The 12,021-nt window shown below is 39.7% G+C and overlaps 1 protein-coding gene across 2 annotated transcripts in view; it reads left to right on the top strand.

Moving 5' to 3' along the window:
• Positions 1-12,021, top strand: part of thsd7ba (thrombospondin, type I, domain containing 7Ba) — a 261,412-nt gene that overhangs the window by 154,110 nt on the left and 95,281 nt on the right. For both annotated transcript variants that reach the window (XM_049594673.1, XM_049594672.1), the window contains one exon: positions 5,539-5,739. In XM_049594673.1, the coding sequence (XP_049450630.1) occupies positions 5,539-5,739 (201 nt within the window). The remainder of the gene's footprint in view (positions 1-5,538; positions 5,740-12,021) is intronic.

Here is a 12,021-nt window from a genome sequence, read left to right as displayed (position 1 = left end):
CCATTTTATTTATGTAGTTATGTCTGTAGGCTCGGTGACACAAAATTAAAATTGTAATGAAGTTATTAGGGTATTAAAAAATGTGTTCGGTTATGCAGTGTTATGTTAAATTATAAACACGGTATTTTCTCCTCACGTTCTTCAGTGCATGCTGTTGTAGAGAGAAGGAGAGTCCTTGCTTTCTACTTGTTGCAGCGGCGGCTCTGACAACAGAGAAGGCGAATGTGGGTCCACCCAATCAATCAAAAAAGGAAGGATCATGGTGTTTTTCATCACCTTGTATCCGAACTACGCCTGGACAGTGGTCGTCATGTTGAGTATTTCAGGATGGAGGTCGAAAAAACTTAACAAATATTTATAGACGGACAAGTAACATCATAATTAAACAGTCTTTTATTTTTTAAATTTATTTTATTATGAAAATTGGCCGGATTCTCTCGTCTTTTCTGTGTCCGACTTCCTGTTTGGTATGATCCGCTCTATCCGTGTGTCCGTGTGTATGTGTATATATATATATATATATATACACACACACACATATATATATATATATATATATATATATATATATATATATATATATATATATACACACACACATATATATATATATATATATATATATATACACACATATATATATATATATATATATATACACACACACACATATATATATATATATATATATATATATATATACATAGTATATATAAACATATATATATATATACTATGTATTGTTTTTCAGCACTACCATGTTCTCTATAGCTGGGATCAATAAAGTTCTTATCTTAGCCATCTGAGAAGATCAAATACATTGTTTTTGGTGCCTGTTTCCCAAGTATATTAGTGCGTGTGTGAATGAATAAACGAGAGGCATTAACGTAAATTTCTTTGTAGAAAGGCGCTTTTGAAATTAAGTCCATTTACTTGTATTAGTTTACAGCGCAGCCTTGCCACATCCAATATGGCGGCGACAGTGACGTATCGCAGTAGTGGGCAAACCCACTCGATGCGGCGTCTACGTATATATGTCTATGGGGCAGGAAGTCAAACAACGGAACACCAAAAGCACCGTATATATGTGTGTGTGTGTTTATATACATATTAGTCAGTGGTATCTAAACAGAGTGCGAGAGAGATGAACACACACACACTCACACCCACTAACACACACACCCACCCACACGAGAGAGAGAGAGAGAGAGAGAGAGGGAGGGGGGGGGGCTGGCTAAAGGGGGTGGGGGTTGGGGCACAGACACGCAAACAGAGAGCGATACCGATGATGGAAAAACAGCCCCAAATGTGACGGAGACAACAGCTGGGAGCAGAAGCGTTGTCGACCGGCGTGGAGCAATGCATGTCTGATGTGAACGGGCTTGCGCGAGAATTTCGGTGCGCTGCATTTCGTTTGCAGTGTGGCCCTGAGAGCAGGCGACCGCAGCAGGGAGCGGTGACAAAAAGCTGTGGTGAAGTTGGACAGTTTCCCGACTGTTTCCAACAGCCTTCAGTCCATACAGGAAGTCACAGACACACACAGTTTCTTCTTCGTGTGTGTTTCTTCCTTGTGTGTTTTTTTCCTTCCTGTGTGTTTCTTCTTCATGTGTAGGCTAACCAACGAAAGTTCCTGTTAAACGTTTTAAAGTCTGAACTATCGAAAAAAAAGCTTTCACACTGCAAAAGTATGAACTGGACCGAGACCACCTATTTTGGTCGAACCAAATTTCGGGTCTTTGGTCCGGACCATGGTCCAGGGGAGCTTTCACACCTGTAAATTTGGTCAGGATCAAATGGAAAAGTCCTAAAGTCCAGACCAAACGAGGTAGGTGTGAAAGCACCCTGAGAGCACCCAGGGGAAAGTTATGGGTATATGGGTACATTTTTTGTTTCAGAACTGACAGCACGACAATAGATTTAAGCTTATTTGGATATAAAAAAGAAAACAAACATTCTTTGGGTCTACAAAATCGGGCTCAAATCTTAAGAACATCACCACTTTGAGACTTATTTCCCTAGTTTCGGGCTTTTAAAATGAGAGTAGCTCATGTTCACAAATATTGTTTCAACTTTCCTAGGCCATGGAAATAACGTATTGGTATTCTTGATTTAGGTGGTGTTCTGATTTAATGGTATGTATAATGGGCGGGTCACAAAATCAGGATCCCATTCATTCCCAGTCTATGGAGCAGCTGCAGACTTTGTACTCTATGACATCACAAGTTTGAGACTTACTTCTCTGGTTTCTGACATGGAGAGAGAGTAGCTCATGTTCACAAATATTGATTGAACTTTCCTAGGCCATGGAAATAACATATTGGAATTTTTCATTTAGCTGGTGTTCCCCTTTAATTTTTTCTCCCCATGTTGCTTTACACAAAAATCCTTAAACCAGGACCAGATTTTATGTTTTATTATTACTTCAGACTGCAGATTTTTTCTTTTAACTCTGAGCAAAGAGCTTTATTGATTGCTGCTCAGCCATGGGACTTGATTATACACATATTATATCTACATTACATCACAGGACAAATCATGTGGCTTATTATTAGACACTACTGTAGGGTAACACCTTGAAACAACACAATGTTGATTGTAATTTAAACCCACTATGCCATAACCATTATCTCTCTAGCGTCAACAATTTAAGATTGAATATATGCTGAAATGAGCTGATATGATGGACTTTTCATTGGAGATGTTCAGTAGGTGCCAGTGTGGAGCCAGTACACCTCAGCTGGCAGCCCCAAATTTAGCAACAGAAATGGCAGCAACATCGAAAAGACAGTGAGACTCAGTAATTGGAGAGACAGGTGTCACTGTGAAAGGCATGCCAACCACTGTAACTTGACCCCAGTCACTCGCACTATCCCCACTTTTTTTAAGCACCTTCTCCTTTGCCGTGCTGCGTGGCTCATTATCTCCCTCACCTCTCGTTGTCCCTCTTTTCACTTGGGAAATGGGATCCAGGTGGAGATTTTTTTTTATTATTTTTTTTTTTATTTTTACCTCCACCATGGGGGATTGTTTGCTGGTTTGTTTGTCTTTTTGTCAGCAGGATTACAGAAAAACTATTGGCTCAATTTTTATGAAACTTGGTGGAAGAGTGAAGTATGGGCCAAGGAAGAAGCCATTAAATTTTGGGGCTGATCCGAACCATGGGCGAATATAATTATTTTTCAAATTCATTAGCACTGCAAGGTAGGGCATTTGGCAGAGGTTTATTTTGTCTTTATTTAGTTTATCAATTACTCCCTCCACACCATGATATCTGGGCTCATTATGTGTATTTTTTCTCCATAGAACAGAAAGAGAAAAGGTGCACTTTAGTTATATTTTTATATGATACATCCTATGTATTATATGATACATCCTATGTATTATGTATATGATACATAGGATGAAAACTTGTTATCAAATGTGCATTTGAACCCTTTTCCCTAATTTGTAATGTTAGTGTTTTCAAGGTTAACATTTTTTGACATTTTAAGTTACTGTAGTTAAGTAACTTAGACTCTGTTCCGCAACTTACCGGAATCTTTCCCTACATGCTATCTTCACTATATATACGTACTTATTGCATGAGTATCTGTTACTGTAAACTACAGTGAACAGCAGGAAGCAAACACTTCTGGATGCATGTGCACGTGAAACTGGGGATGGGGAGATCAGTTAAAAAAATGTGGGTGTTTACAAAAAAATAATATTTTCATGAAGAAAAAAAATATGGATCCTAACAACTATAAAATCTAATAAGGAGTCTCACATTACTAGCAAAAAAAAGTGTTAAATAATCTGAGTTGCATTTCCAACCACTTATGGTATCACTGACAAGTTTTTATTTAAATGCACTTTACTTGAGAAGCAAATACTTTTGACAATGGTGCCATATGACCAAAGAAAACAGAGGAAAAGGGCTGTGGCATTTGCTTTTGCTCAAAACGTTATAAAACCTACCAGAATGCACCGTGCCATACTGGACCAGTTAATTCCCTTGTTGGTGGGTGAGCTTGTCTGTTTTGGCAAAGAAAATAATATGGCATTGTGCTTGTAACAAACAGTCTTGTTTTGCAGTTAAATAGTAAGCTAAAATGTGTTTCTGAAAACATTTGAGGTGAGAAATAGGCAATGTAGTGACAGAATCTTGGTTCATATTTAATCAGTACTGCCTATTTATACTGTTTGATCTCAGCCTTTTATTGGTTTCAAAACATCTTGCCAAAGAACTGCAGTTGAAAATTAGCCAGCTGGCTAACACTGGCACATTTACAGAAATGTTGATTAGTGTGGGTTGTCCTTATGAATAAATAAAGAAAAGTAAAGTAAATTTTAGGCAAGAAATAGGCAATATTGTGTCAAAGATTTTCAGTTTGATCCGAGTTTGGTTTGAGTTTGAAGGGGTGGGTTCTCTCTCAATCTGCCTTGTACTCTTTGTTTCCAGGGTGGCAGGCAAAAATGTGGAAGTACAATATGTAGTTTGAGCAATAATCGGAAAGCCAATGAAGATTGGCTGGATGATGAGTTTCATATCATCCGGCTAGCATGATTAGCAGGGAGATCTGGGTGTCCACAGTTTATTTGCACATACTACCCATAATGTTATGATACAGAGCTGGTTGAAAATCAGCAAAGTGTCCCTTTAATGAAGTTTGTTGGAAATATGATGACGGCAGTGAACTGATTGATAAAGAACCAGGTGGTGGTTATTATTTTGAATCCACAGACTGGCTGTCAGAAGGGATGGGAACGAGAAGGTCACAAATTTACAACAGCCAACTTTTAGTTAAAGTTTGGCCCTTTACCAGTACAATATTCTCTCTTTGGGTATATCATTACTTTTACAGCAGATTTCTAAATCTACAGTAGATTTAACAACATAAGTACAAAACCAAATCCTATGAAAATTCACTTAATTTACAATCTTGTGTGAAGAAAATGAAAACCGATTCTGGGTCTTACTCATACTACGGACAGCTCCTGGAAATCCTGAAATTGAGTCTAATTAGTAGATGTAGCGCGGTCTCATTTTAACAAGATATCTTATTCTGTGCAAGGAAGAAAAAGACAATGAACTTAGCAAATGAATAACTAAAATATACCTATGCTAAGCATAGTTTTGGCACTGTTATACCAAAAGAGAATTGCAACAAAATGATATTGCTTTCTATAAGAACAGTTTTGTTGTAAAAAAGCCATGGTGGCCTGGCTCTAACAAACAAAGGTGAAACAGACACAGACTCTGCTGCCCTTTCTTCTTTCACACTCCCTTTTTAATTATTCACTTTTAAATTGCATGGTTATTGGAGAGACATTGTAGTTTTTTACTTGGTGCATACCACAGTTGTGATAATTAATAATTGATCATAGAGATAATGCCCAGTAAAGTCCACATCTTAATACTGTATTCTGTTGACTGGCTGAGAAGGATTCTGTATACTGAGGTTGAGATTTTTACTGTTGCCTTATTTTTTGTGCAGGAATATCAATTGCTTTTTCTCTGACAACCGTTCCCTCCCTTGCCCTCCTCCTCTCTGTCAGGTTTCAGACAGCGGAGGAGAGAGGTGCTGTGGGAGTCCGGCAGTCCTCCGGAGAGCTGCCCTCATCTGGTGGAGTCCATCCCCTGTGAGGATCCCGCCTGCTACCTGTGGCAGGTCAAACAAGAAGAAAGATGCATTCCCACTAAAAGCTCCTGTGGTCCCGGAACTGCAGCACAGACTGTGACCTGTGTCAGCGCCGAAGGTACAGTCCTCGAATGGGTCGCATCAGAATTAAAATCCTCACTCACACTGTGTTTTTTTTAGTTTTTCCAGGTAGTTCAATTTGACCTTCTCCCAGCTACTAAAGCTTACTTATAGAAATGTCTTTGACATTTTGGGAAATATGCTCATTTGTGTGGGACTTAGCCGCATCTAGTGGTAAGGTTGCAAAACTCAAAACTCCTGCCAAGAAGAACTACCGTGGCCAATGCGAAAAGACTGGTAGATGGCCATACCTAGAGCCAGTGTTTAATTTAGGTTACTGTATGCAGATTCCAAGGACCCAGTCCTTATATAGATATAAACGTCTCATTGTAAGGTAACAAAAACAATTTTATTTTTCTAGGGATGTACCGATTCATCAGTCGCACATTGCTATCGATTTTCGCCTTGGTAACCGCAATTGGCCTATTAGCACATAAGATGGCATTCACTGCTGGCAGCTGATGTTTTTCTATTGTGTCACATCAATTTTGCGGAAGCTAAAAAGCAGGGCTTGAGACTAACAGCATCTCCTCATCCCAGTGACAATAGAAATCATGTTTGGGATGAAGAGAGATCTTTTTGGGATGCTGTTGTAATGACAGAATTCAGTAAACTCATGTGTCAGGAGATGATGCCACATTGTGAACAACAAATCTGTGGTGGTGTCAACAGGAGAAGGGCTAGTTGACAGGGCAGCTGTGGCTCAGGTGGTAGAGTGGGTCGTCCACTAATCGGAAGATCTGCACTTGGAGCCCCAGCTCCTCCAGTCTGCATGTTGAAGTATACATGGGCAAGATACTGAACCCTAAATTGCTTCCGATGGCTGTTCTGTTGGTGTGTTAGTGCTTTTAAGATGAGTGGCATGGGGCACCTTGTTTGGTAGCCTCGGCAACTGCTGTATGAATGCGTGTTTAAATGGGTAGATGTGACATGTAGGGTCAAGCACTTTGAGAGGTTAGAAGACAAGAAAGGTGCTATTCAATACAGATCCATTTACCATTAAACGTTAGCTGTTCACAGCTGGTGGCCATAACTAATAGTTTACAGAGGGTGCTTGAGATACATTATAATGTGTTCAAGCTCTCTTAGGTTAAAATGATAATTAAGGGAAGATAAATAACATTCTCATGATATGTTCAAATGTAATCTTGTAAAATGTGGTTTTGGTGAGAAATCTGAATAAACACAGTTGACGGAGAAATTTGTTGATGTCTTCACAGCACCACATAATAGATTAGAGAAGGAATAATGATATTATATAAAGTAAAAAGGTTTTTAAAGCATTTTTTTTCATTTGAAAGACGGTTATTTCAAAAGGTTGTTCCATAATTATGTAAGACTGAATACATGCCCACTCAAAGGATGTAAAATGAGCGGCGATTTATTCACTTCCCTGACACAAAAGGGGGAATAAATGACAAAAAACAAATAAATCACAAAAACATTGGTACCCATATTAGCTATTGGCAAAGCTGTTATTTTAAACATAGGTATCGGCCCAGAATTTCACGATCGGTGCGTCCCTGTTATTTTTGGGTGATTATAAACTAATGAAAAAAGTATTACATACCATTTTCTGCCAGTAGATGCCCCTACACTCTACACACTGGACCTTTAAAAACTATTTCTTTAACAATTTAGGAATGTTAGAACATGAAAGAGTGAAGAAATGAATTTGCTGTACAACTCTCAGTCACAGCCTGTGTGATCAGTAGTCAAATTATTAAACAGAAAAATTAAACACAAGTAAATTAATCTTTATAACCCATTGATCTGATTTAAATGACAGCTATGCTGTAAGCTCATGTGTTTTTAATAACTTTAAAGGTGCTAACCATAGGCCGCAACACTAATTAGACTATATCTACAAGTAGCAGTAAAATTCATCAAGGCCATTGTGAAGCCATCAGTGCTGTGGTCCGGACATGTAATGTTATCAGTAGCAATGCGATGCATGAACCATCAGGTATAATGTGATCCATTGTGCTCAGCCATATCCTCACGTTGGGTGAGAGGAACATCAGCGTTAACGAAGCATGCATTATTCATGAGGGTCCATCACCGAGTTTATGGGCACAGAAAACATTGGCCTGATTAAAAGTCAGAATCACAGCTTCCTACCAGGCATTAATTGCTCATCTCCATAGATTATAAACCTAATTGCACCCTTTTTTGCCTGTGTTTTATTATTCTGTCACAATGCATCATGTGTATGTTTATCAGGAAGGCAGTGGAGGGTCCAAATGTATTAGCCAACAGGAGAGTCTAATGAGTTTTGACAGGACAACTAAGAATGCGAGCTTTGGCGGGTTTGAGGCAAAAGGCTTATGAAATTATCTGCAGCAGATTTATTGTTCGAGGATGTTGACAAGTTGTTCACTGTTGCTTCTTTAATTGGCTTATCGGACCTGCCATTGCAGCACAATGAGTTATTTTCACACACGCATACACAGCAGTGTTAGCGCCAAGTTGTTCAGTGATGCAAAATAATGTAAGAAGCTTGATTTTTCACACAGTAGCTATGTATAGCAGCACTATAGGTGAGGACTACAAGGATCACGATGCAAGACAGTATGACTCACTGTCTAACAGCTAATACTGCATGCATGAGAAGCAGTGAATGACATGGCAGGGTAATTATTTTCAATTTAGGTAGTTGCTGTTATTGCAGTGAATGGCAGATTTTGAGTGGAACTGATTTAAAAATGATCAAAATGGCGTTACATATTGTCTCTTCACATTCATGATGTTTACAAAAGGTCTTGCTATTCATATCCTGCCTAGCCATTAGGTTTTATGGACAGGGGGCCAAATTTTCCAAATTGGGCCGCTCAAACTTTTTCCCTTACCAAAATTTAGCCTAAATTTGGAGGGTTATTTTGCCCCTACCCAACAAGGTAGCATAATATGGTTGGTATCAGGGTCCAAAACTAACTTTTTCACTTACCAGCCAGGCTGGCTGGTAAGTGAAAATTTTTATCAGCCAGGCAGATATTTTACCAGCCAACCAAAAAATAATAATTTAAAGGAAAAAAAAGTCAAGTCAGTTAATGCTACCGGTGGATAAGACTGGGGAGTGGCGGCGGCGGCTGGAGCAGCAGCAACATTAACCTCCATCTCTTGGTCGTTGGTCGGTAAAATCTCAGCCTCAGCAGGTTCATTTGCTTTAGTTTTTTGGTTTTTTTGCGGGAGGCTCCCCAATACCTGGCCAGCATCGCCACATGATACTTTTTCTTACTTCTTCTTCTTCTATGGGGGTTCAGAGCATGGAGGTACATTAGGCTCGTTCAAGATGAGCCAGGCCTGCGCAGATTCGATCACCGGCGATCGGTGCTCAATGCATGCTGGCTAGTTTTGTGTCCGACTTCATCCCGACTTGCTCTGATGTATTGCAAAAGTGGATGGCGATAAAACCGCGAGAGCGAGGCGGCCGCAGTTTTTAGAGCCAGGCGCTGCAGTTGCTCTCCACCGACTGCACCGCCTGGCTCTCACCTGATCTAACAGCTGACTGGTTCAGATGTTGACTCAACAATATGACGTTTTAGATAAACTTTTCATTTTTGTTTTAGAGATTAAGATTGTATTTGTCTGATCAGAAAACGTGTGATTGATGGTGAAGTTTAGTTGTCAGAGACTGAATACATTCATCATAAACTATACAGAGTCTACTGTACTATATTAATATTGGACGGTTTAATTATTGAAGTATTTAGCAACACAGAGACTTGTGGACAGTGGGATGTGAGGATTCTTAAACTAACATCTGTACAGATGTGAAGCCCTGACTGTATCTGACTGAGCCTTAATGAAAGCTGTTGTATAAATATGAACCTTATAGTCAAACACAGTTTATTCAGCCTGTGTAGTTGAGGGGACAGGTCAAACTGATATGATGCTGATTTACAGGAGAACTCATGTCAAATGGAGGATAAACCATGAACATAAACTACAGATCACCTGTAAAGCATTTTAATAAATTAATCTGTCATAATTAAAACGACTGGAGACTGAAAACAAACTGATACATGGGTCTGATCACTTTATTAATGAATTGACATCATTCCAGACAGGATGTAAGTGTGTCTGTGACTTCCTGTACGGACTGAAGGCTGCTGGAAACTGTCGGGAAACTGTCCAACTTCACCAAGACTTTTTGTCACCGCCCCCCGCTGCGGCAGCCTGCTCTCGTCTACTTTCCAGGCGAGGCGCAGTAATCTTTGGTTCATCTCGAACGAGCCTATTAACAACAACAGCGATCCACCTAGGCACGCTGTGATGACGTCATGACTGGCGCACTTACCTGACCAAAGATTGACTCTGCCACTCTGCCAGGAAACCAGCCGATACCAGCATCATTCTCCAGTAACAAAAAATGCATTTTTCGCTGGTAAAAAAAAATAACTCGCCAGAGTGGCGAGTGGTCTTAAAAATTTACCAGCCAGAGACAAAATCTACCCGTAATTGGCGAGTGGCGAGTGTTAGTTTTGGACCCTGGTTGGTCTCATGGATGCCATAGATTGTCTGGGTTTATATGATATCAGTTTCTTCACTGTAGCTTTAAAAGCCACCGATTGTGGGTTTTATTTGCTCTTTTGCCAAGCTCCTCATCTTGCAACATTCAGCTTCATACACGTTCAGATGCTGTGTCATGTAGATGAGAACTGCTCATACTGACAAAACATTTGAGTGTCGCTTCTACCACTGCCAATACCAACATTCCCAGTTAGAGAAAGAGGAAAAGTAAGAGCAAGGCAGCATTTGTCTGTGGTGCCTAAATCACTAAATCCTCCCCTGAAAAACACACCCAAGAAGGGCTACTCAGGGTCAGAAACACTAATCAAAAACACTTAACGAAGGTATTAATTTCCAAATTGGCTTTTTGGTCGCTTGCTTTGACATAACCCACCCCCCACCCTGTGTTTGCATGCTCTGGACTCTGTGTACCAGGGTGCTTTGAGATTTATTACCAACCGTAAGCCACCAACTCATCACTGTGTCTTGTATGCTCAGGTTGGCTGGCTCTCTTTACAGTAGACTTTTTCATTGGCACTCTCTTGTTTACAAAGCTGTTCTTGGCCTACTCCCAGCATACTTATGTGTGTACATTAAGCAAAATATTGAAAATGGCTCTGCTCTCCGTTCTCAGAGCATGTTTTTATAGTCTGTACCGGGGGTATGTACAGAGTTTGGTAAGTGAGCATTTCTATATGCAGGTCCTTATACTGTATGTGGAATCCTCTGCAGTTGCACTTTTTGGTTCCTCTCGGCCGTTTCAAAGCCCTCTTGCAGGATTTTTGTGCACAGTATATGCCAGTGTCATGGTGTATCTTAGCTGGTCTTCGTATCCATGTGTAGTTGCCCTTTTTTGCATTTTTACGGTTGACTTCTTGTATACATTAGCATATTTTTTGGCTTTTCTTTAGTATTTGTACTTTGTGTTTTATATTGCTTGTTATAAAGCTATACATTTGTATTCTGTATTTTTGTTCTATGTTGTCTGTAACTTATATTGCTGCCTGTCTTGGCCAGGACACTCTTGAAAAAGACAATTTTAATCTCAAGAGGTTTTTCTTGTTACATAAAGGTTAAATAAAATAACCACCGCAGTTATAAAGAAAAGCATGGATTGAATTAGCAGAGGTATTTTTCAAGCGTCAATGTTACTCGTGTTATAAGTTAGTATGGCAAACGTACACACTTTGAGCTGCAGTGGCAGAGGTCCTGTTCCTGTAGGCTATCCACTTGTGCTTGTTGACTCCAGGGAAGTGAAGAAGAGTTTGACTGTAACATTAGTATATCCAGCATCCAGCAGCAAAAATGAACTCAGTCCACAGAGCCTTGAGGTCCCGCCCCGGCTGCTGCCCTAAGCCCTGTTCACTTTTCCATTTATTCAGAGTTTATTCGTATTGAATGATCGCTTGTCCAAACTGCACCAAATTCAACATTGCACATCCCTAGGTCCCCAGCAGTACACCCACCAAGTGTGAAGTACAGTAGATTAGATGACCAGTTCTCGGGATGTGCGAAGGACACACAGACAGACATTTCTCACTTTATAGTTCAGTACATGATGAAGCATTTTCATTGGTTTTAGATTTTTGTTATGAACAGATCTGGTAAAATATGACTTTAATGAGAAGAAGTCTCTAGCAGGCTGGCAGTCATCATGTCATAGCTTTGACTGTGCTAATGGTGTCAGTTTATTTTATTTAAATGAAATATACCATCTACATGCTCATTACGCCTCATAAAACCCACACCAAGTGTTTCTCTAAAGCCA

Source organism: Epinephelus fuscoguttatus, linkage group LG13 (genome assembly GCF_011397635.1).
Source record: "Epinephelus fuscoguttatus linkage group LG13, E.fuscoguttatus.final_Chr_v1".
Classification (NCBI taxonomy): Eukaryota; Metazoa; Chordata; class Actinopteri; order Perciformes; family Serranidae; genus Epinephelus; species Epinephelus fuscoguttatus.
Note: the sequence above shows the minus strand (reverse complement) of the source record. Positions and strands in the feature narration are given on the sequence as shown.